Source organism: Temnothorax nylanderi, unplaced genomic scaffold (assembly GCF_030848795.1).
Source record: "Temnothorax nylanderi isolate EJ_2023f unplaced genomic scaffold, tnyl_v1.0 TNYL_tig0117_pilon, whole genome shotgun sequence".
In the NCBI taxonomy this organism is placed as follows: domain Eukaryota; kingdom Metazoa; phylum Arthropoda; class Insecta; order Hymenoptera; family Formicidae; genus Temnothorax; species Temnothorax nylanderi.
In genome coordinates, this window is record NW_027249179.1 from 117028 (window position 1) to 142890 (window position 25863).

General features: G+C 37.4%; 1 protein-coding gene and 2 long non-coding RNA genes across 4 annotated transcripts in view; 2 read left to right on the forward strand and 1 right to left on the reverse strand.

Moving 5' to 3' along the window:
• Positions 1-24871, forward strand: part of Machr-b (muscarinic acetylcholine receptor) — a 51671-nt gene extending 26800 nt beyond the window's left edge. The window contains exons 3-5 of the mRNA XM_071712935.1: positions 16084-16292; positions 16572-16766; positions 17798-24871. Coding sequence (XP_071569036.1) covers positions 16084-16292; positions 16572-16766; positions 17798-20082 — 2689 coding nt within the window. The 3' untranslated portion in view covers positions 20083-24871. The remainder of the gene's footprint in view (positions 1-16083; positions 16293-16571; positions 16767-17797) is intronic.
• LOC139776362 (uncharacterized) lies at positions 26-13020 on the reverse strand. Of its 2 annotated transcripts, none has more exons than XR_011719056.1 (2): positions 12154-13020; positions 26-922 (listed from the first exon to the last, which is right to left on the reverse strand). It is a non-coding gene; the product is annotated as an uncharacterized lncRNA (long non-coding RNA). The 2 variants fall into 2 exon arrangements; XR_011719057.1 differs by having other exon boundaries at positions 11397-13020.
• LOC139776363 (uncharacterized) lies at positions 10131-11146 on the forward strand. The gene is made up of 2 exons (XR_011719058.1): positions 10131-10674; positions 10921-11146. It is a non-coding gene; the product is annotated as an uncharacterized lncRNA (long non-coding RNA).
• Positions 24872-25863: the final 992 nt, after the last annotated feature.

Here is a 25863-nt window from a genome sequence, read left to right on the forward strand (position 1 = left end):
GCATAATAATTAAATCTGTTCGAAATTCTTGAAATAATCAGCTTTTATTTTGTCTGTACATCTAATTTGAAATAAACTTAAAGGCTTTTCTGAAGTAGAAATATTTTAAGGCGCATTACAAGGAGCAAGAAGGAGAATATTTATTCTCTTATCTCACAATCAGAATTACAAGTACGACTTGCGGATTCGTCAAAAGCGTATCAGATCGATCAATCTTCTTTTTCATTTTTTCCTACAAATCAGCGTTCATCATTTCGAATCATAAACTATCATAAACATTACCGAACATACATTTCATTGAAAATTATTTAACTTAGAACGTTACGTCAACTTTTACTTATATTGTGGCTGGTTCGCTTGCGTACATAAATACGTTTGGCGTGATGACATTTCAAGACAAACAATGCTTAGTACAACAGCCATTTGTGTACATCATAATCGACATTTTGCGCAAAGTCGATTTACACGGTCGAACTTTCATCGCTGTATGCATCGGCTCTATACAATGGTTCGAAATAGTCTATATAGTTACCGCGTGCATATGATAGGCGGAGGCATTTGCGGGGGCTGATAAAACTCGCGTAAACCAATCCGGGCCAAATTGCATCCTTGACCTAGCAGGGCCACGGGTAATCTGGCAATGCGACGAGGCGAAGCACGCGGCTGAGTTGGTTGATGGGCTACTCGACCAAATACGGTCGTATAAACGTCAGTCGTTATTTAACAAAAGAAAAAGTTCGATGTCGTGCAACGATGCGGAATCACGCAAGCGACGTCGAACAGCGACGGGCGCGTTGGTGCGCACGCGACTCAGGTGAAAATTTCGAATGTTGCGTGAGCCAACAACGTCGGCGACGGCGAAAGTCGTCCACATCAATGTATGTCACAGCATGTGAAATTCTCTCAATTGAGAGCGTTATACCTGAAACAGAAAGAAATGCGACGGGTAAGGTTTTAATTCATAGTGTGGACTTTTAATTAAGGGGCTATTCTAATTTGAAAGGTCGTAAAAAAGGTATTTTTTAGGAATTTTTTGTAGAGAAACGAAAATGGGGGGTGAATAACGTTAAACTTTGCATTTAACTTTGTTGTTTTCCAGGGCCAGTTACACCAACGTCGATTAACTGTAACCTTCGATCAAACTCACTCTTCATCTCTTTCTAACTCTTCTCCCTTAGAAAGAGACGAAGAGTGAGTTTAAGCGAAGGTTACAGTCAATTGGAGATGGTGAAACCGGCCCTTAGTTTTATTTTAAGAATATATTTTTATTTTTTAAGTATCAGAAAAATTTCAGAGAAATTTTTTACACCGACTAAAAAAATGTGGTTTCGAGAAAAACAGATTTAAAGTTTTTAATACAATTTTTACTTTGCAAAAACATCGAATGACCAACGACTTTAGAGACATATTTTCAAGATTTTAAATATCAAGAATATGTAAAAAAAAGTTAATTTTTTTGTACCTGTTATACCAGAATACCCCCTTAGTGCCTATATAATATGAAGCTTTAATTCTATGTGACATCGGCAGAGCATAGAGTTGAATAAGAACCGATAAAATTAAAAAAAATATATGACGATATTTATAGTATTAAAATCAGTATATTTATAATTATGTGACGCTATACGATATACGTCAACATGAGTTACATTTGCAATATTCAATGACTTAATCGTAACAGACAGATCGAAGTGCAAGTTGCTTTTATACACGAAAAAAAGGTATATTATAAAGTTTATGACACATTACGTTACACTTCCAGGAAATATCGATTTTTATCGTAACCAGTTGAAGCGTGAGATATTTTGCATCCTTTGTAACGCGAAATGTAACGAAAAATAATTCTTCTGTTATTATACACATTTATTAATGCCTCTTTGTGATAAAATTCAACATTCTATCAGAATGACTATGGCTTTAAGGCTGAAATAATCCACACTTTTTATACGTTCTTCTGCTTTATAGAAATTGAATTTATTAAATAAATATAACAAAAAATAAACATTAATTTATTTGACAAATGTTTGAAATAAATGAGCTGTATAATTATATTAAAAGAAATCTATAAATTGGTTTAAAATATTAGTAGATATATATTCTATCTAAATTCTAAACGATATAATTTAAGCAAAATCATTTTTTGCAACCTTATTATTTTATTAATATTAATATGTTATAGTAAACATATATGCGTTATAAATAATATATTTATAGATGATTGAAATTGTGGCCAATATTATTGCATACAAAATTTGACAAAATACAAGAAGGAGAGAGAAGAAGAAAAAATGGCTTCGAGAGATACAGTAAAATATAGCAAGTCGATGGCATTCGGTATTCCCATCTTTTAGCGCGGCGACGTTGCATGTTAAAATGGAACAGAGCCATTAAATGGATCGACTGTTGCATCCAACACGAGGCGGCTGTTATTGTTTCGTTTAACTGTGTGAATGACACTCTGTAAAAGCGCGACTGGCAACATACCGTCTAACTAGATGATGCATGCGATTAGCACCGCGCCTATTATAACGCGGCGATCAATTGTCGTATTACTTTCTGCTCGCTAAGAAATTCCAGTTCCAGTATATCCTGGTCGGGGGAAGGGAAGTCTCGCGCGTTCATTCTATTCTTATTTTATTTTCTTTCGATTCCTCTATATTCATATTCCATACATTCTGAAGTGAACAAGTATGACATGCGAAATCCGCAATGTTATTAGAACTTTCGAAATAAGACTTTTATTTCTCAAATATTGATTTTCTTCTTTTCCTCCTTTTCTCTTTTTCTCTCTTTATTTCCCCAATTTGTCAACTGAGAAAAGCTCTTCTCGCCGTTCGCCTTGTTATCGCTTCCAAATCAAGCTCATAGAAAGAGCAAATTTAAGTTCGATTCTGCAACGAATAATAAAAATAAAAGATTTATCTCCCTCTCGAGTGATTTGACAGCATATACTATAGAATTACGTCCATCGCTTTAATTGGTTTATACGATTCTCTCGCGCGCATTTCCAGTTGCCCAAGTTGTTACGCCAACGCGCAACGAAATTATCTCCCGTCGTTTTCCCGGTTTTGTGTACCAGAGAACCGACGCACGATTACAGCATATGCAGAGAACAAATAAAATAGATCGAGCAACGGGAACGACACTGGAGTACATTGTGATGACACACGGTGAATATTGATTCTCGAATTTTCATTGCTATGCCGCGGAGAGAGCCGATGGAAAAATGCATTCTCCATATAACGCTGGAATAAAGCTTTCGTACGGCTTTCGTATCGCGTATTCCTACTTCCTGGCGAGCAGATAGGCAACGTCCAAAATCATGGAATTCAATTTATCTACGAGAATGCTCGATCGCATGCTAATCTTAGGAAATGTACAGGAGGCGGTAAATCTTTGCGTATAATGCACGATGTATCATTGTAGAAATAAAATTGCCTGTTTCTACCTTCTTTACGCGATAAACGGATATTTTCTGCTCAAAGCTCATTAATAATCCGGCTTATAATCTGAGGTTGGTTAGCATATAAAAACTTTTCTAGAAACACTTCCTACTTGCGACTAGCGAGAGACTTGCGGCAGAAAATTGTGAGAGAAAATCATCTATTTTACTCGCGAGCACACTGGAAGTTTGTGTCGGCGCGATTCATAAACACTTTAATACCATAATATCATGCGCGATATTAGATATGTACGTGCAACACATCCGCGGAATGTAATGGGAAATCGATAGCATGTCCGACCTGTGTGAAAAACTGTATCTTCAAAGGCTATACTTTTATAATATTTTTAGAGATAGGGATATACTTGCCAATATATTTAGTCGAGTTTGTTGAGCAAACAATCGATGAAGGACAGAGATTGTACTTTAATATGAAGAAAAAAATGGTAATCATAGAGAGAGAAAAAGAGAGGTACGCTCACGTACGTATATAAATGGTATGCACAATTTTGTCGGGGTGACTTGCGAATTTTTATATCTATGACGTAAGTGTTTTAAATGGCATGAATACCTTTATAGCACTCTAAAGGCCTCCGCACAATAAAAAATATAAGGAACGAGGAACAGATATTAGCGATTAGGACTAAAGTATCAAGAATAAAGTTGAATGCACGATGAAAAATACAGGCAACAGAAACAGGGAATATAACACAGGTAATAGATTTTTAACCTATCGGAAGCCGTGTATTAATGCCACGCCACCTTTATTCCTGATTTCTTATTTCTAATCGCTAATATCTGTTCCTTATTCCTTATATTTTTCATTGTGCGGAGGCCTTAAGTGTTCCATATTAAAATTTTAAAGGGACAGAATATTAAAAGGTATTGTATATTTACGAGAACATTGATAGCTTTATTGTTTTATCACGTTTAATATTCGATATGTACCTAGTATATAATATTTATAAATATAGTACTCTAATATTTACAAGCATTATCGCATTACAAGACTATGAGATTTTCAAATATTAAATTTTATGTAATAGATTACATGATGTACGTTACAAGTTACTGACAATACTTTTTATTTTTTTGCTTTTGTTGGCGATTTAATTTCTTCGCTGAAGAATGGACAAACTGGGCAGGGAAAGACGAGCAACGATTTCAATTAGCGATACTTGATTTATATTAAAAAAAAAAACCTCGAGGAAGTCGTGGGTGTCATTGTTGATAGAAAATTAAATGAGTTTTCCGAGCAAAAGATTAGAGCACGCTCATTTCTCATTAACTCAATTAGCGAATGTTCCCTGCATCCTTTCCTCACGTTCGCCGTTCGGATGTAGCATCACATTTTCTCACAAAATTAAATCTAGGCGTGTCCACTATGCCTACGCTTAATTAAAATATTGAGAAACTTATAATTTCATATTCTGTACTTTACGGCGTATGTCGTAGAGTATACACGCGCATTCGAAATTAGGTATACTAACATGTATTGCAAGTTATGATTTTATTTCTAAACTTAAGATAGAAATGATCAGCAGCGTACGTATAAATCTATAAAATCAACGAGCGTATTCAATTTCATCAATTACACAAAACAATAGAGGTATCATCCATCTTATAAGACCTGCCACGATACTTTCAGTTAAATTCCGATCGTACATTTCAAAGAAACGACTTTCATCGAAATGAAGTTTAAACGGAACTCGAGCTAGACGAATAACTTGGACATGATAAATATTTTGCGCACACGTTTTACACACGGAGCCAATTATTCTGTCTCCCATCGACCTTATCAATCACGCTGAAGAGTCAAGGATGTCGAATGCACGTCCAGGGGGGTTGATGTCACTTGATTTTTTTCATATATTCTCCTTCTAGCTGACCATTTCTCCCCTCATCATGTTCCGAAAATGTACATCACGTCAACGATGTATTCACTCGCCTATAAGTTATTACATTCTTGCAGATCTCATCAAAATAAAAGCTCACGTCTTTCTCGCATAACGAATTGTATCGAAAGGTCAGAGAAAGATATAACTTATTATCTAAAGATTTTATTTAAAAAAAAAAAAAATCCTGTCAGTTATCAGAGAATTTTGAAAGTCGGTACAACGAAAGAGATTAACGGTATAAGATATTTGTGACAATCGCGTGTGTAAAATTCCTAAAGATAAAAAGAAAATATTGCAGTGAAGAAAGTCAAAGCAAGCTGTATAATCCGGAGTCGGCTTGAAAATTCTGCACAGAAAAAAAGAATGTTCTTGATTTGAAAGTATCCTTAGTTTCAACGTGAAAATCTTGAAATGAGATTATATTACGTTAAATTTACTTGAAGAATACTTGCTTGAAGAAAACTTGCTTGAATGAAGTCATTATATATAGTGCAACCAAGGAAAAAAATGTTGAAATAAAAAGTTGAAATTCTTATAAGAAGATACAGATTGTTTCATATATAAGCAAGATCACTATAATCTTTTTATAAGAATTTCAACTTTTTATTTCAACATTTTGCTTCCTCATAGAGGAAGCTTTGTTTTCGTTAAAAAAATTTTTTTTTGTTTTTCTGAATGTGTTCAGAATGTTCTAAAACGTCGAAAAATTGTAATTTTAAAAAATGTCTGTATGTATGTATGTATGTGTGTATGTGTGTATGTGTGTGTGTATGTGCCAAATTTACCGAAATTTCTATAACTCCAGAATTAATCAACCAAATCTTAACGAATTATATATGAAATAGGGGTAGAAAAAACTGAAGAATATAATAGAATTAATAAAAATTGCCAATAATAAAGGGGTTACCGATTTCTGTTTAAAAAAACAGCCAAACTTACCAAAATTTCTATAACTCAAGAACTGATTAACCAAATTTTAAAGAATTATATATGAAATAGGGGTAGAAAAAACTGAAGAATATAATAGAATTAATAAAAATTGCTAATAATGAAGGGGTTACCGATTTTTATCTAAAAAAATCTACATGATTGCCCTAATTTCCGCAAATTTTGAGATATCGAGCTTAATTTCTTTTTATGGATAGAGTATCATTAAAGGTAGGTTGGTGTTGAATTTGGCAATGATCGTTGAAGGGGTTACCGATTTTTGCCTAAAAAGTGTACAAGTTATACATGTAATCTTATATTTAGAACGTTTCATTAAAGGAAGGTTGTTTTGAATTTCGCGAAGATTGATGAAAGGGTTACCGATTTCTGCCTAAAAAATATATAGGGTAGACCGAGGCGAATCGGATTACTAATTAGCACGATAAAATAGCTCGTTTAAAAAAAAAAAACACAAACGAAAACTGTCTTAAAACTTATATTGATCCGATTCGCCTCGGTCTACCCTAAGTTATTTGATGGATAGAGTATCATTAAAAGAAGATTGTTAGTGAATTTGGCGAGGATCGGTGAAGGGATTACCGATTTCTGCTTAAAAAGTGTATAAGATGTACATGTAATTTTATATAGAGTATTATTAAAAGAAGGTTGTTTTGAATTTTGCGAGAATCGGTGAGAGGGTTACCGATTTCTGCTTAAAAAATGTGTAACGATTTCTGCTTAAAAAATGTGTAAGTATCTTTAATGATACTCTATCCATAAAAAAAGTGTGCAAGTAGAAACTTCCACATTGCTTCCTCATAGTTTTTAAGTGTGCAAATAGAAACTTGCACATTGCTTCCTCATAGTTTTTAAATGTGCAAGTAGAAACTTGTACATTGCTTCCTCATAGTTTTTAAGTGTGCAAGTAGAAACCTGCACATTGCTTCCTCTATGAGGAAGCCAAATTAATAAATATCTATGCTAATAATTATGCATAAAAAAACAGGCTTCCTCATAGAGGAAGCAATGTGCAGGTTTCTACTTGCACACTTAAAAACTATGAGGAAGCAATGTGCAAGTTTCTACTTGCACACTTAAAAACTATGAGGAAGCAATGTGCAAGTTTTTTTCTTAGTTGCACTATATAACGACTTCATTCAAGCAAGTTTTCTTCGAGCAAGTATTCTTCAAGTAAGTTTAACGCAATTTAATCTCATTTCAAGATTTCCACGTTGAAACTAAAGATATTTTTTCAAATCAAGAATATTCTTTTTCTCTGTGCGGCGCGATGACGTACAGTCGAACGCACCTGCGAGATTTCCGACTGAAAGGACGAGACTGGTTGGGTGGCGTGTAATTGGTGGAAATTGATACGCATTCCCTCCCTTGTTCGTCACGTCGGCTTCATAAAGCATACGTAGCCTGCGTGTGTAGCTTCGCGACACGGAACGTTTCATCTTAGCCATGTCACCGTGATGTCGCTCGCTGGTCTTTGTATTGATCAATTGCACTTTACATCGCGATGAAAACATAAAAACATGAAGAGGACCTAAGAGATTGATGTATTGCGTTCACAAATAGATCTGTAATTTTTAGAAAGCCTGTAGCGCAGTCGAATAAAGATATTCTCGGAATAATGATAGTTTAACGTTTTCTACTAAACTTATTCTCGGAATAACAATAGTTTAATGTTCCTATACTAAACTTGTCGCATAGCTCCATCGATGCTCCGTTTCCTCCGTTTGATTTGTAACCCAGATATAACTATGCAATATTGAATGATATTATACCTAACATTATATCCATTTTTACTGAAACGTACTTAAACCGACGTATTCATGATTTATATACCATAAAATGATAATAACAGCAAAAATATTCTTTATATATTGCCTGTCTTTTACTTCTTTATTTCCATACTGATAAAGAGGCAATCAAATTATTTAACCCTGAAACGGACGACTGATTTTTTTTGCATAAATAGTCACTTGGGGTGATTTTTACACTACAATTTAAAGTCAATGTTATTAATTACATATTGCGTATCTTTTATTATTCTAGAATTTATTAGTATTTGAGGACAATATGTATATAGATTTACTCAACATTTTCTAAAAAAGTAACGAGAGACGAAAAAATATTTAAACTTATATTATTATTTCGAGTTTATAATATAAACTCTTACCATACTTTACTAATTTTTCTAACGTAAACGGTCACTTGGGGTGATTTCTACGTCTTAGCTTCTAGCAAGTTTTAATAGGCTCTACTATGTACAGGTCCTAAATTTTTTCCATTACGCGGATTAGGTGTCGGAACCTTCGAATGACAGATAGGTTCGAAATCTAGATCGATCAATGAAAAAAATACTCTAACGTGAGTTTCATTTTTTCGACATTGGGGTGTAGAAATTACCTGAGGTGCCCATTCCCGAGTTAAGCGCGAGTTAGTACACCCATCCATCCATCGATTATATTGAGATTTACGAGAGGGTCCTAGATATATCATTTACCCAGATGTAACGTTCAATTTAGATATATTGTTTCGAAAACTGGCCCAAGGTCGTGCCTGCTTGAATCTACGGCCTCCTTGGTCCTCTTTCCCCTTTTAATGATCCCGACGCTCGTTCTCTGCAATTTTAATCCCACCATTTTACAGGCTCCGGTAGTTCATAATACCAGCGTATTAAAGTTCTTATCGGAATCCTATTATGTAGATAATAGCGTCCTTTGTTTATCTAGCCCGATGTGGAGCGATATTTATCGGAGAAAGGAGTAGATTATAAGCCATGCCGGCATTTCGAAAACGATTCCTATGAATCGTTCAACGACAAATCTTATCTCTCCGTTATTCTGTAATTATTACCAGAGATAAATATGGGATTAATTTACGCCGTTAAATCAACAATGAAGTCGATACCGCGGCTGAAGACAGCATCGCGACTATAGTGGAAAAATTTGTATTCTTTTCATTAGCCGCGAATAATGGAAGCAAAAATTTGTGTTTTTTTTTTCATTTTTGCTCAAGCATTATTGAACGTGACAATACATAGATCTATAATTGTTGTGGCAAAGTTGCATAAGTACAGCGCGCGATTGCAGTGACGACGAGTGTAACCACAGGGGCTGCGATTTGCTTTTCGAGCGCCATCGGGTTGGTTTATCCGGCGGTTTCCAGCACCACGCCGAGGGCGATCGGGCGCGCGCGCACGTACGTCAGCGAGAGTTATTAAATAGATTCGTTCAATTCCCCCGGGGCGATCGAGATTCCCCCTTCGCAGTCTGCTACATCACCGCGGCAACGCTATCATCCCACGATGTCGTAACACGTTTGTCGCCGTAACGTATCTAGCCCATATTTATAGAACCGCGTTTGCCTCTCCGCCAAAGTGTAAATCCGATTTCATCTCTATCCCATATTAAGCTCTCGCATGCGCTGCTTGCGATAATCAAGCAGCGTCATAAGGTGCGAATCATTGTTTCGCTCTAAATACGTCGGCAAACGCGATACGTGTCGTACACTCTCTAAATCTCGTTGAGTGGTTTCGCCACTGATATATTAGAGTGATTGCGATAGTCACTCCAATAGAGAGGGTTGTCACTCTAATTTGAGTAAATTAGGACACTCATAAGGTAGGAGTAAATTATGTCACTCTACAATTTTGAGTGGAGAATTTCGCTCTAGAGTCATTTATCAGTCGATCTTTAGTGAAACATGATTCACTATAACTTTAGAGTGAGATCGTATCACTCCGGTAGAGTAGCCGCTCTAAAAATTTGAGTGAAAAATTCACACTGATCTATTGCACTCGAAAAGAGTGCTCTTTCAAGTGCTCAAATGGAGTGCGATTTCACTCCAACTTATAGAGTGCAATTTTACTCTTTCTTAGAGGTTCAAGTTACAGTATCGCTGGCGAATCACTTGAAGTGCACAAGCTCAATTTTCACTTTTCGTTACACTTGCATTTCACTCGTTTTGAGCGATATTTCACTCTTCGATTTTTAAAGAGTATATACAACGGCATTCGACGAAGAAATGAAGGATCGTCATTTTCACGAGTAATTTTTACATGAGAAAGAGCGTCATGTTTTACGAAAGGTTTTGCTGTACAAAATCCAGTTACAGTTAATTAGATTTTATCATGCGTTGTCAAAAGTTGTTTAGTCCAAGCAGTACGAACGAATCTTTGTAGAGGAAGAAACTTTCGCGAAGTTAAAAAAATCTCCGGCGACTCCTGAGAAGACCTGTTTCTCTTTACTGTTACGAGGTGTAATTTCGTGTGGAAGCTGTACCCAAGTTCTACCACTTTAATCCGCGGACTTACGTACAGTATCTTCTCTGTTAGTGCAAGCTGATGAGAGAGTAAACAGCGAGCGAAGACAAAGAGGAGAAATGTAAAGAAAGAATGTATGTTCGGATAAAAGTGATATAATATTATTACGGAGATTCGTATTACATAAAAATATTCTCTAAAAATAGCACATACAAAACGAGCGAATAGTTTACTTGATTACGTAAATGTCTAATTAACTCGATTAATCAGCAAAATTGTATAGCTATTAATGTGACGTGTTATTATTATTATGTTATATTAATCTTGATATCTCAATATCAATATATTTTCATCATTAAAGGATTTAAATTATGTTTTAGGAAATTACATATAAGATGCTATTGTGCGACGTTAGTAACAAGAAATAATGCGATTGCGTTTATATGAAAGAGTATAAAAAAGAGAAAAAACGAGAACAAAATCTTTATTCAATAATGCACTCTAGAAGATATTCTTTCTCCGAATATATACACAGTTTCTATCTTTTAAGTTCTTTGTACCATTTAATATGTACACTGCAAATATATCAAATTATATTAAAAAGTACCTTCTGTTATATTAAAAGAAGATAGATAGATAGATCTCTCTCAGAGATCATGACTTTGAAAAGGGGAAAAGCTATTTTCCGAGAGGAAAAGATAAAGACGTGGTGCGTCAGGAAATCAGCGTTCTTCTCCAGCGCGTGCATTTTATAATTATCATTCGCAATATCACAGGTATTGACAAAAATCAAGCCATCTTACACGTAATATAAAAATATTACGTGCAGTAAGATGGGTTTGATTTTTGTCAATACCTGTGTGCTCCCTCTTCAAAATTGATTCGAAGTTGCTTCTCGGCCTTGAAGAGGATGTACAAAAGGCCTTAAAGAAAACCGTGTCACTTGAAGATGTACTATTGAGAGGAAATAACGCTATCTGCGCCCAATATTAGCCTGCAGCTATGGGTTATGTATTTTGTGTCCGGTGAGGAGGATAGGGCAGCCTTTTAAAATGTTCCATTCAGCAACTGGGCTAGAAAATAAAAATAAGGTTTTCCCAGAGGCGATTGCAAACATATGGCGAAGAAAGCGTGTAGTCAGTGGAACCACAAACGCGGTGGCTGTTGTCGATCCCCACAGGAGTGAATTGTCAGTAGTCAATTGAAAATCGTGTTAATAAAAACAGTGATATGTTAGATAAAAAATGATTTTCAGAAAAATTACTGTAACAACGCAAAAAGATATATGCGTATAAGATATTTCTTAAGAAATAATTAGAGAATTTCAATAATATAAGTACACGAGATTTAAAATATAGACGTTCTTTGATCAACTTAAAGTTTTTCGATATTAATAAAAATTATATTGATCGTTAAAGTACTTTACTAGTTATTAGTTTTTAATAATCTTGTAATTATAAATGAATATCCTGTTGCATTTCATTTAAAATTAGCTGATCTCGAATTGCTTATCGAAAATCTCTAATGATTGTACATTATATATTCTTGTGAATCAGCTCGATTTGACAAACAGCAAATCTAGGCTGGTTTATTGAACCGAGTCTCTCGCTTGCCATAGTATTTACGATACGCTGGAACGACGACGCCGCGACTTGTTGCCGTCGGTCTCGGCGTCATTCCGTATTCTTGCTCCGCCATCTCCTTCCACGTAATTTTTCCCCGCTTACACTGCGGTCCAACTTTTTTATTCGCTCCTCTCTTTCAGCCGCCCTCTTCAGCCTTTCTCCTTCCAGCGCGGCCCTTCCATCCGTCCGTATGATCATGCCATTCCACGGCGATGATCCTCTGCTCACCAGGGCTTGTACAGCTTCCACCCTTTGCCACCCTCTCTCGGCGTACATGTACACAGGCGAAACCAGCTCGCGCACACCTAAAAGGGACGTGCACACAACACAGCTCTGTCACCGAGCCACGGTTATTGCGCTACGGTGTTAACGAATGTCCACGCGATTCGATACACCGGCTCAATGTCCATTCGACTGGCAAGATACCGCCGTGTAGCTGGCTGCGGGCTGACAAGTCACACTCAACGAATGTAGCGGGGACAATGGATCGCATGAATAAAATGGAGCAAATGCTGTGTTTTTTTTACTTCTCAAGGCGAGTGCTCGGGGGATATGACGTCAGTACGATTGTTTTTATAAGTAAGAGGTCTTAGAAAATAACCTGAGACGGTACAAATGATCAAAATTATGTATATTTTCTATTATCTTTTGTCCCGAATTACACAAATCTATCAATATTCTTTCACTAAACCTAGAAATCTGTTTTTTTAGCAGCTAAATTATTCGATCTAATTGACGATGCTGATTTTATATTTGTTCCTTTTATTACCATTTCTCTCATCTTTTTGATAAAATTGTTATCTATAAATTCCCTAAATTAATATTTACGTATTCGTTTCTCAAGGAATACTTTCGATGCACTAAACGCATATAAATATAAATTGCACATTTTTAAAATAATGCTGGATACATATACACTATTGTCTGCCTGATGTAAAATAGATATTTTTAGCGTTAATAAAGCGGAGCTTCGTGTGTGACGGTTCAGAAGGGATATCCTTCTAGCGAACTGAATTCCCCCCTTGTGTCTTATAATCCACCTGTGGTGTGTATCTCATCTTGTGTAACGCCCTTTGCCTTTTTCTTGCTGCTTCTGTCTTCTCTCGCGAGAAAAAAGACTTTCTGAAATGTTGATACTACGCGCTTACGCAAATGACAGGAAGTAGCTGCTGTAGTTTACGTCATTTTATATTAGACCGAGTTAGCACGCGCAGTTAGGGAGGGGATGCAAATATTGAGTTACAAGTTTTTTCATTACATCGCGCAATCAGTTCGTAATTTTATTTCGATGAAATTAAGCACTTTTTCGTTCACAATTTAAATTGTTAAGCAGTTAAACGGACATACTTCTCGCGAAGCAAGAAACTCGAGATATTATATAATAATATTGTATAATAATTATAACAACAACAATTTATCATTAAAATAAAGCTTCAAGCAAATTTTATGTAAATTTTTCTTAATTAAGATTACAAATTATTATACTAAAATATTAATTCCAAAAAATTAATTAAACTGCAATTCTCTAAGTATTCTTTCTTTCAACGTTTTTTTTTCTTATTCATGCAAACATTCCATATTATAACTCATGAAATTTGTGACTAAATTAGCATGCTGTGTCAACAAACGTCCTTTCTTTCGCTGAGTAAAAATTTCCTTTGCCATTATTACGACAACACTTTTCCTAATTCCTTTTATGTGAGTGAAACGACATGGACTTTCAGATAATTAAAAGCGGTCGGTTCTTTTTTAGTGAGCGGTTTCACAATAGCTTCGCGAAATTCGTATAGAAGTACAGCAATAACGAGGACAAGTATTTACGAATGATTTCACGATAGGGCTATACAAGAAAGAGATGCTCGCGAATAACGAGAACAAAAGTATTTACTCTGGGGAGACAAAGAGGAATCTCATGCCTTATTCTTTATTCTCGCGATTCCTCAGATACACCGGGGATCTGCCATCGTAATAACGTTAACGTGAGATTCATCAATTTGTAACATTCACTGAAAGTAGAGCTGAACGTGCGATGGAGAAATTAATAAAAACCGTTTCTGCCATATTTTATTTACGGAAATAAAAATTTCCAAGCGTTAAATATATCGATGCTTAATATCGAAAAATTTCTCACTATAAATATAATAACAAATCGTATTAATTTTAATAAATTTTCTCATTTTACTTTAAAACATGTAAATTCGTGTATAATTCGATTTTATAAATCTGCAATTGTTTTGTAAAAATGACCTAGTTAGCATCTTACGAATTTAAATGCCAATAATGTCAAATGAAAAAGTTAAAGTGAATTTAAAAATTTTACTTTGCGCATCTGTGAATAAAATGGTGATTCTATAAGCACAATTATATGATGTAACGTACAGTTAGAAATATTCAAAAAATTACCCGTGCATTGCGTCGACATGCTCCTACGGTGACGTAATGCCATGCTTGTCGACGTTGAATACCGAGAATTTCTTTGACGTCGAAGAAAGCACGAAAATCGAGGGCTTATCACGGGTCATATACTCAAACAGCTTTATCCTCCGGTGAGAACTCCGGTGCAGTCGAACTTTAGACGCGATAATCTGTGTGACTCGTGTTCTCTCCTCGCTGAAACGACTCGCTAAGCTGGAGTTAGATTTCTCATTCAGTCTCATAATAGGGTGTCCGGAACTGCATTGGCAGCTCATGCATAAAGTGTTTGCATTATTTTAACATCAATTGTCAGATTCAACTGTTGAATCGCTATTTTTACGTGTGAAATATGTACAAAATATATGTTCATAAATATTATGTAGTCAGATTGTATCGAGCAAAATTGCAAGATGGAGTTTTCAAGTAATTCTGTGATTTGTAAAAGATTATATCTCGATATATTTGTAAAAGAAACTATTTGAATAAAGATAATGACATTAATAGTTTTAATTTATTACAAAAATGCGCTTGCGCGAGAATGAATAAAGGACAATAGCGTGCGATTCGCTGTTAAAGTGGCGCAATATAACGATAAGAATTGTTTGATAGCTCTGATTCAAAGCCATTCAGTCTCTGAATTACGGGGAAAGCTGGACTATCGCTGGGTAATTTCAGGACTATATGGAGGTTCCAATCGACTACTTGAATGATTTAAAAATGGGTTCGCCCTCTTTAAGGCGTACCCTGTCTCGCTTTTTGCCTACCGGCGATGAGACCGGGCACGGGGGTTGAATGCGGTTCCATTCATGCTTATTTCAAGCTCATTGTGCGCCCGGTGTATTCAGCCTTTGACTCGTTTCTCGTGTCCTCACTGTATGCGACGCTCCAGAGAGAGAGAGAGAGAGAGAGAGAGAGAGAGAGAGAGAGAGAGAGAGAGAGAGAGAGAGAGAGAGAGAGAGAGAGAGAGAGAGAGAGAGAGAGTAGGGCCGCGTGCATGTCGCTGTGCGCGGAGAATCAGGAAATACCGGTGTCACATTTTCTTCGATGGTAACAAACACAGCAGCCGCGACGAAGGAATAGGAACATTGTGATTCATCGAACTATCGAACTTCTCTTTATGCGTAAAATGTAATTTACACGTGTGGGATAGAAATATAGCGGCCGAGCACAAATGGAATTAATCCTCGCGATTTCATCTCTCTCGCGTCTGTAATTACGTAAATGCTCGATGCTTTTATTTGGACGAAATATCATTAGCCTAGATTTGGCCTATTGTTACAGTCAATTACGTGTGGAGAAATTTCACAGTGGCGGTATCTCGGTGCGAGCGCTACATATTTATTTCCATAAAAGCTGCGCCATACTCGTATTACTTCGTACCAATTAGCAAAAGATATCCGTTATAATGAATTTTTCATTGTCGCATTAATATCCGGAACAATCCTCCGCGATTTTCGCGTTTTGTAATTAATAGTAAAAGAAAAAATTTTCCATTGTTCTTAGGAAGCTGAAGAAACAACGGGAGCGCCTGTGTCGACTCGTGTATAACCAGATTTTGACAGCAGAATGTACCCAGCTAAATGGAACATGGCCTGACCCGGATGACCCGCGCTGGAACAGCGGTGAATACGCGGAACTTCTGCCCGACTGGTTCCCGACAAATGCGACGAATGCCTCGACTTTCGGAAACGCAACGACCTCGCCGACGTCGGGTAATGTAATTGAAATAAAGTCGTACGTAATCATGCGAGTTGCGGAGCAAGAATGCGAATATTACGAATTGCGTGTAAAACCGTTCAAAATACATACATTCCACTGCAAAATCATATATGATTGTTCTTTGTTTTTACAAATTATGCGATCATTTTTTATGCAAGTAAATTATATTAAGTCCGTTAATATGCTGTTGCATTTATATAGACGTCTTCTATATTAACGTCACCATGTCACGTGTACCATTTGCTGATAAAGCTTTACGTCCTACCAAACAGATGAATCTCTGATGCCCGTTTTGCCACCATTTACGCTCTGGCAGACCGTACTGATTGCTATCTGCCTGGCGATATGCATACTGCTAACTATCGGCGGTAACATCCTCGTTCTTTTGGCATTCATCGTAGATAGGGCCATCAGGCAACCGAGCAACTATTTCATAGCATCATTAGCTGCCACTGATATGCTTATCGGTAAGTCCTAACGAAATTCTCGCATTTCGTTTACATTTTCGTCTCCTCTTTCAATAAACGTCGAGTCGTTTCATAAAAATGGTACCATATTGGGATTCAAATTTTTCTGGAATGTTTAAATGTCACGTACGACTGCCATCACCAAGAGCAAAAATTTTTATAGATAAAGATAATATTTTGAAGATAAAGGCAATATTTCTATAAATATTTACAAATAAATTTTAAGAAATCGCCAATTTAATAACTTTGTAATTTATTACAATTAATTATTATTATTTAATACTACAATAGAGAGATTTTATAAATTCATAGTTTTCCAAAATTCTGCTAAACATTTTTGATGTCGTTAACTCGTATGACAATATCAAGTAATTTTATATCTTATATGACTTTCAGAAGTTATGCTAAAGTATTATTAATTATGAAATATATAAGTATATATCGCTGGTAAAAAAAATATATATATTTATACCGAATTTTAACCCTCGGTTGTCACATTTCTTTCTTGAACATTTTTTAAAAAGATTTTTTGAACATGATGCTACTCAAAAAGTTAATTTTTTATAATGAGAATACATTCTACAATGTTTAAACTTAATTGTAGAATTTTTTTAGATCCACTTAAACTGTTAGTTTTTGAACAGCATGCAGCTGTTTGAAAATTGGTTGGGGTCATTTTGACCCCGTGTCACAACCGAGGGTTAAAATTTACATTAACTACGTTCATTAGTTGTCGATATTTTGATTTTAAATTTAATTACAGTATGGTTTGCAGCACGTTGCATTTCGATTCGCTATCTTTGATAGGATGTTGATAGGGCATGGCTTCAGAAACGTTTGACAGTATTTCTAATGCAAATCTCTCTCTGTTATGAACGTATCCCGATGTATTCATCGTGATGATAATCAACGACAGATATGTAATTTGGTTATCGCGATGGTCCGTCTGAATGCAGAGAATACGAGTAATCAGATACACGTGGCAACAGAAACTAGACCATACAAGTAACGATTGTAATTGTTGTGCGCAGGCACCGTGTCGATGCCGTTCTACACAGTCTACGTGTTAATGGGATATTGGAATCTGGGACCTCTCCTCTGCGATCTGTGGCTGTCGGTGGACTATACGGTATGCCTTGTGTCCCAGTACACCGTTCTCCTGATCACGATCGACCGCTTCTGCTCGGTGAAGATAGCCGCGCAGTACCGCAGCTGGCGGACGAAGCAGCGCGTGATCTGGATGGTGACCATCACCTGGATCATCCCGGCGCTACTATTTTTCATCAGCATCTTCGGCTGGGAGCACTTCATCGGTTACCGAGACCTAAATCCGGGCCAGTGCGCCGTGCAGTTCCTCAAGGATCCGATATTCAATACCGCGCTGATAATAGGGTATTATTGGACAACGCTGATCGTTCTCTTTATCCTTTACGGCGGCATATACAAAACCGCCTATGACATGCAGAAGAAGAGCGAGGCCAAGCAGCGGAAGATGCAGTCGATGGTCGCGCTGAGCGCCGGCGCGATGTCCGGTATGGCCGGTCGCGCCGCCGGTATAGGTATTTCTAAAACGCAGAGCACCTTGCTGAGCCAGGATAAACCGAAGATCGGCGCCACGTCGATGGACGACAGCGGCGTCACCGGGGCGGACGCGACTACCGGGCAGAAAACGGCCGCGAAGATCACCGATGGCGCGACGGCGCCGGATTCCGCGGGCAAGAACGTTGCCGCGACCATCACGGTGGCGGAGACCGAAAAGTCCGAACGCTCCAGCAGTCCCGCCTTCGATTCCGACGAGGAGAGCACCACCGGTAACGCGCAACAGGTCAACACCATCAGAAAGCGATCCTCGCTGGCGGGTCTGGTGGCCCAATCCGGCGCTCTCCAAGTTTTCGCCACTAACGGCCGTTTGAACGGCGTCGTGCCGATCAAGGTCGAGCTGAGTGTGCCAACGGCGCGGAAACTGTTGCCGGTGAGTCCTACGCGCGACACGCCGACGCAGAAAGCTCAAACACTGCCGAAGATACAGGAGCTCAGTCTTCTGGACACCGACAATCCCGCCGAGCCTGACAAGTCCAGCAGCCGGACGCTGACGCCGGAGCAATCCTTACGGTCGAACGCCGACGCCGACGGCAATCAACCGTCGATCGTCTCGATTGAGGTGACGCCGCCCGCTCAACTTAAGCGAGCGTCGATCAGCGGCAGTCAACAGAATATCATTATACCGCCGCCCATGCAGTTCCAAAGTAGCCCGCCGGTGTCGGACAGTCCGACAACGTCCTCGTCGACCGACCGGCCCAGATCGTTGATCGTACGCTCCCACGGTCACGGCACCTACGACATTCTCACCGGTCTGGACGGCGGTGATTTACGGTACATGGACGAGAGCTCCATCATCCTGCCCAGTCCCTCTTACGAGAGTCCACCGTCTTCCTTCTCCTGCAGTCTGGCGAATCCGCTGTCCACGGCACCCCCGTCGCCCGTTCTGGGTAACGCCGTGGCGGTGGCCGGCTCGAGTACCAGCCTGTTACAGGCCGCTCTGATCAGAGCGACGGCGCAGCAGACCGGTACCGGTCAGCTCGTTCAAATCGCACAGGGCAAACAGCACCATCCACCCGCGATGTCCAACGCATCGAGTCAAACGCACCCGCCGCGCGTGTTCATCACTCATCAGGCGAACGTCGCGTCGCAGACGTCGCCCATCAGCAAGGTACACACGAAGGTCTCCGTCAATGCCGACGGATCGAAGCGTCAACCGGTGACGACGGTGGTCACGACGACCGTTATGCAGATAGAATCGTCTAACAGCACGACGGATCAACCCATCAAGGGAAGCGGTAACCTGCCGCATAACTCGTCGTCCAGCAGCATAATGCCGACGACCTCGGGTGCGACGAACAGCCAGGAGACGAAGACTCAGTCGAAGAAGAAGAAGGAAACGTCGGACGCGGAGCAGAGCGGCTCCAGGCGCGATTTCGTCAAGTCTATCGGGAAACGATTGAAGGCCAAAACTCAGAGGAAGGATCTCACGATAGGCCGGCAAAAGTCGCGGACGGAGAATCGAGCGCGCAAAGCTTTTCGCACGATATCCTTCATTCTGGGGGCGTTCGTCGCCTGCTGGACACCTTATCACGTACTGGCGCTGGTAGAGGGGTTCTGCTCGAATCCACCGTGCACGAACGAGCACCTTTTCATGTTCTCATACTTTCTGTGCTACGCCAACAGTCCCATGAATCCCTTCTGCTACGCCCTGGCGAATCAGCAGTTCAAGAAGACCTTCACCAGGATACTGAGGGGTGATTTTCATATGACGTAAAAATATATACTGTGGATCGTTCGACGGAATACTCGTTTCGATAATGTAGCTAACGTAAATGACGGACTGTTCTTTCTTTCGTTTTTTTTTGCGGATAAGAGATGGCCTTCCATATTTAATACCGAATTACACTCACTTGTCGTTAACTGTGGTGAACTCGGACAATAAATAAAATGAGAATAATATTTTAAGACCTCGCCGGCGAAGTCAGGTGTTACGCGCCTTTTGTACATATAATACGCACTCGGAGTCGATCGAAAGTCATTAATACTCGTATGTACATACGCTGTACACATGTGTGAATATTTGTTAACGTTTATGTGAGCAGGACGCGCGCGTATAACAGTTGTATGTACATGTAGTCTTAGGCAATTATATGTGTACCACAATAATAAACGCTATGCTGAACCGGAGATGCATTCCTAAATAACTGGTCCGTACCGTAGAGAGAGCTTGCGAGAGATTTAACGCCGCGAGGAGAACGCGTTAAAGCGTTGTCGTTAAAGTAGCAATTACGTAATTTAATAGTAAACATTTAATAGTAAGCCAAACGAAGGAACATCGTTCATCATGAAAGACGAAAAGTGAAAATATTAAGTAATATAAGATATTGATATATCCGACTGTGTGTACTGTAAAACATCCAGTCGCTTTGTGAGTAAAAGATCGGCTGTATTATCAAAACGCCAGTCGCTTCGAATAAAGGACCGTCTCCTCTTGTTGTACGCAGTAATCGTGGAGCGTTTTCGCGTTACATTATTGATTTTCGGCGGAAAATTTCAAATGTCTCACGAGTTATTTAAACGTACTGTCTCTTTTTCTTTTGTTATTTTTACAAACAACGAATCAGCTTGAGGTAGCTCGCCTTCATAGAAGTATCGGACAATTGACGATTTTCTTACGGCTTTCGATCGTTGATCGGAATATACACTGCCTTGAGATGGCCTAATAAGCACAGGCCTTTTCTCTTCGAATTTTGTGACACCTGGTACTCTTCTCACAAACGAGCTTCCATCTATGTCTGATTGACGTTTCGTGGCATTACGTTCGCATCTATGATGACACGCAGAGAATATGTTGTCTTATTAAGTATTTAAAATTGATTATTTAGTTAATAATTGATTACTTAATTAATTACTTCGGTTTGACTAATTATTTCTTACCTTATTATAAACTTTGGTATTTTTATCATTAGTATTAGCCATGTTTTATGTATATTATGCATTTTAATTAAAAAGTTTGTTGTGTGTACGCAATAGTTATTGTGCCGCAGGTGCGAACAATTATTTAAAGTTACTAGCAGACTGTGATTATAAACTCCGTGGCATCACGAAGCTTCGTTTCAGTATTGCTTATCTTTGAAAATATATTTTTCCTCTCAGCAACGCCTAATTTTTTTCATTCCATTTTATATCAAATGCATGTGTATCTCGCGATTACTGCAAATTACGAACAAAATGCACGTGAACACAAATGGTAACAAATAATTCATATCCACATATCTCTCGTTATATTTTAATAACATTCATAATGGCATTACCTCTATTATTCTTGTTTGCGGATGAATCAAATATACATACACGTACATACGCAATTGCAATGCAGAGAAAATCAAAATTGTAACTCCTGTTAATTAATAGAACTAATTTATCAAAAACGTGTATAATTGAAGATAGCTGCAATGCTTGCGGTGTAAAAGCGATAAAATAGTTAATAAATTAATTAGCACTTGACGAAGAGTGAGTGAACGAAATGGAGATTTACATTTTTATATTTATATTATACACACACAAGAGCTATATATATCCCCCAAAAAATAAATTGTCATTTCTCATTATCATTTGCATCATCATTTTATTAGCGTGGTACTGAAATGAATCTATAATCAATGGTATCTACATGCAATGTCTATTTGCATCAGCCAAACATTAAAATTGTTAAACGAAAAAATAACTTTCTTTCCTCATCTAATTGCTTTTCAGTGAAATCAGTGCACATTTTGAGAAAATGACAATATATATTCAATTGAATATCATCAATATACCTTAGGACCTTAAGAACAGCTCTCAATTAGATGTTACTTAAGTAAAATTCTGGCGCTTCGCCAGTCTAAATAATTCTCAAACTTTATAACTATGAACTTGTTATATGCTACACGAAATTAGGACAGAAAAGGTGCTTAATTAAATAAACTCATGTCAGTTTGACTCTCGCAAGATGCACGTTTTTCCTATCTGTTATATTTTTATTTCTACTCATAGTTTTAACATGGGATTAAAAAGAACGTCCAAGAAGCAAATATCGTTTTTAGTTGCCGATTGATCAGAAGTAGCAAATTTTTTTATTCTATTCGGGATTATATTATAGACTTTGTCGTATAGTTTTCTACCTTTATATAATTTGATACGTATCGCTTCGCTCGTAAATTTTATCTGACAATTCTGCTGCAACCTCTTATCGTTAGAAACGCGTCATGTTCTTCCACAGAAAGTACAAAGTGTCCCGATTAAGAAAAATAAATAAGGATTTTATATACATTGCATGAATGGCATGGCATTGGGAAATGCCGTTACGGGGACATTTTTGGCACTTTGGATATCTTCCAAAATTCACTGCCAATAGCGAGAGTTTTATCCTGTTTCTTCATTACGCTAAATATATTTAAATCAATTATATACGTTTTAGACGTTAAAGTCATCTTAAAGTTAAAATGACAGACCTAATTGAAATGTTCATCCGCAGGAGCACTAATAGAGCGTTTCAAACCGATTTGAGATTCTGCTCCTGACATATAAAATCATTTTACTCGTAAATTCTCAATTTACGATTAATTTATATTATTAATTGTAAGTCACGCTTGAATAAATTAGCGATACGTTTACATGCTTTCCTAAGCTTTGAAGAATTTCGGGGTACGCCTCGTGTCTCTTCACGTGTATGTCGAGTTGCATGCAAGAGTAGAATGATAATACGCGATAATAATTTATCGTTAGAGAACATGAAAAAAAAGATCGTTGCGATAATAATCGATAACGAAAAAGAACACGTTCCGCTTCTGTGTCTTGGCTATCTAGGATGTTGGCGTCATTATAATTAGTAGTAGAATAACAACATAAATTATTACTGTGCTTCGTCAATAAAAAGAAAAAATCAACTTGCATCAAAATATTTCTCCGAACGCCCGGATTCTTCGATACGATCGATATCGATACACGTAACAGTGTAAATGATACTCCGCTTAATAAAACTTAAGTCCAAAGATCAGCTTAACTGATCGAGAAGGAAACGATACGTCGCAGTTACTCTAACGTGTAGTAAACTTCTCTCTGTACGATATGTAGGCTATATTTAAATATATAAGTGCAGGGGGGGGGGGCACAAGTAGCGGTGCGCTTATTGTACAGAGATAACAGACTTTGTAGGAAAAAAAAAACAACTAACTTATTAAGCGGGCGCCATGTAGCGTGTATACAAATATGCATATAAACATAGCGTGATAATGGGTAGGCAGTAAAGGCTGCTTAGCGCTAAAAAGGGGGAGGAAGACCGGTAGACGGTACACAATATCTAGCAAATAAATATAATTAGCCTTAGGCAATAGCATGATTAAAAGAAGTGCAGGTAATAAAAATAGCCGCGTGGAGCCTATGTGAGACCATATATAAAAGCGTATTGTCTAGATCGTGGAGAAAGTATGTACACACTTGCGCGTTATATATTTCCCTCCCGACACACGGCCGTGCTTTTATTATAGATTACTCGCTGTAGATCCGTGAAACGGACGATCATCAAAATTGTGCCCGACGGGTTGGAAAATGTATGATTAATGTGCATTTCATGCTCGATCAATTTAATTCTATCGTCGGAAAATTAAAATAGCAAATTCTTCATCTGTAAACAATTCCGACATGATGAGAATAAGTTCTGTCGTATTATTTCGCTGTTATTTATTCGTATATAGATTGTATTGAAATGTGCCTCGAATTCCTTGCACGTTTCGTGAAAATAATTCTTGTTAAAATTAAAATTAAAATGATGTTGCGTGCACGTGAATATTAATGAAGAGATAATACAATTAAAGATGTATATTCGGAATATTTTGTTTTTAATATCTTATAATTCGTACTACTTTATAACGTACACGCCAGACAGAAAATTACTTTGATAATTATGTATAGATATAATATTTTAAGTGTTTTCTAAACACACAGAAACAGCGTGAGATCAAACTGAAAATGTAATTGCCACTGAATCGTAGACAATATATTCTATCTGTCCAATAATCTTAATTTTAAAAATTCTCAAAAAAGCACCTTACATTTTCTTTATACATTTTTTTATTCTCGACTACTTGATTATCTCTCGCCATTCGTCTTATTTTTTTCTTACGCGTATGTAGTTTATAAACAATATAATGTATGTTATGTGATAATTATACAAATGCATTATAATGTACTTTTAGAATAATGCGGCATGCTCTCTGATTGTGGGTATATGGTCGATATTTAGAAATATATATTTGCCACGCATAACATCAAATGTCTACTGCAAATTGGCAATTCAAATTAATGTATATGTGAATAAACTAAGGTTCGAATAAAAAAAATTGTGACATAGATGTTATCAAGTAGAAATCGATTTTTATTTATATTGCATCTCTATATGCGAGCCATGTACGAAGGTGCACATATATATTATATAATGATGCGCGTCCTGACGTATAAATGATACTTAACTGCTGAACCTGTAAGTAAAAATGGATATAATAAACTGAGACATTGCAACGTGACAGGAAAACAGCTTCTTTATTCTATATGTTGATTTGTGTACATATGTATATAATATAATATAAATTATACATTGATACATAAGTAGCCCAGTCAAATTAGATTATTTTTGGGCGTTTGAATGAAAAAATTGCCGGCAAGCTGGAAATTGGTATACAGGTTCATTTTAGTGTTCTTTTAAACATACTAAAAGTCCCCATACATAGAGCGTGAGCCGGCTGCGCCATCTTGAAAAAAAGAGTACAAAAATGGGTTTTTTGCGAATAACTCGGAAATTATTAGTTTCACGGAAAAGAACATTCAGAGCGAAAATGTAGCTGATAAAATTCCTCGCAATTTGGTTTTTTATAGAACTTCGTACGACCATTAGTTCCCGAGATAGATTTTTTTGAAGCATCGGGCAAATGAGGAAAGAGCTGTTTCTTCGAGCGTTTTTTCAAAATATCTGTTCTGGCTGTCCGAAAGTAAAAAATGCATACAATGAAAGTGAAAGAGAATTAAATTACCTACAAAATGCATTATTTATGTTATACCGCGCGACTAATATTTCTGGAAATATTACGGTTTAAATGAAATTTTGACTTTCGGAAATTATGAGAATAAATATTTCCTCGCAATATAAGTCGGAAATGGGTAGTCCTACGTAAAAAATTGTTCAAATCAAATAGAAAGGTTATTAAATTTTCATTATTTTGGTTTTTGACCGATTTGCATACGACTAATACGACTAAAGGTCGATTCAGACACAGCCGTGCCGTACCCGTACCGTATCACGAACAGAAACATTAGACAAGGATTCCTATTGTCTCCATCCTTGTCTAATGTGTCTCCAGCCTTGTCTAATGTTAACGATACGGATACGGTACGGGTACGGCACGGCTGTGTCTGAATCGACCCTAATACGACTAAAGTATTTTTGATATCCGTAAAAGAAACGGTTTTTAGGTACACTTCTCAAAATGGCGGACTTCCGAGTTATCTTTTTTAAAAAAAT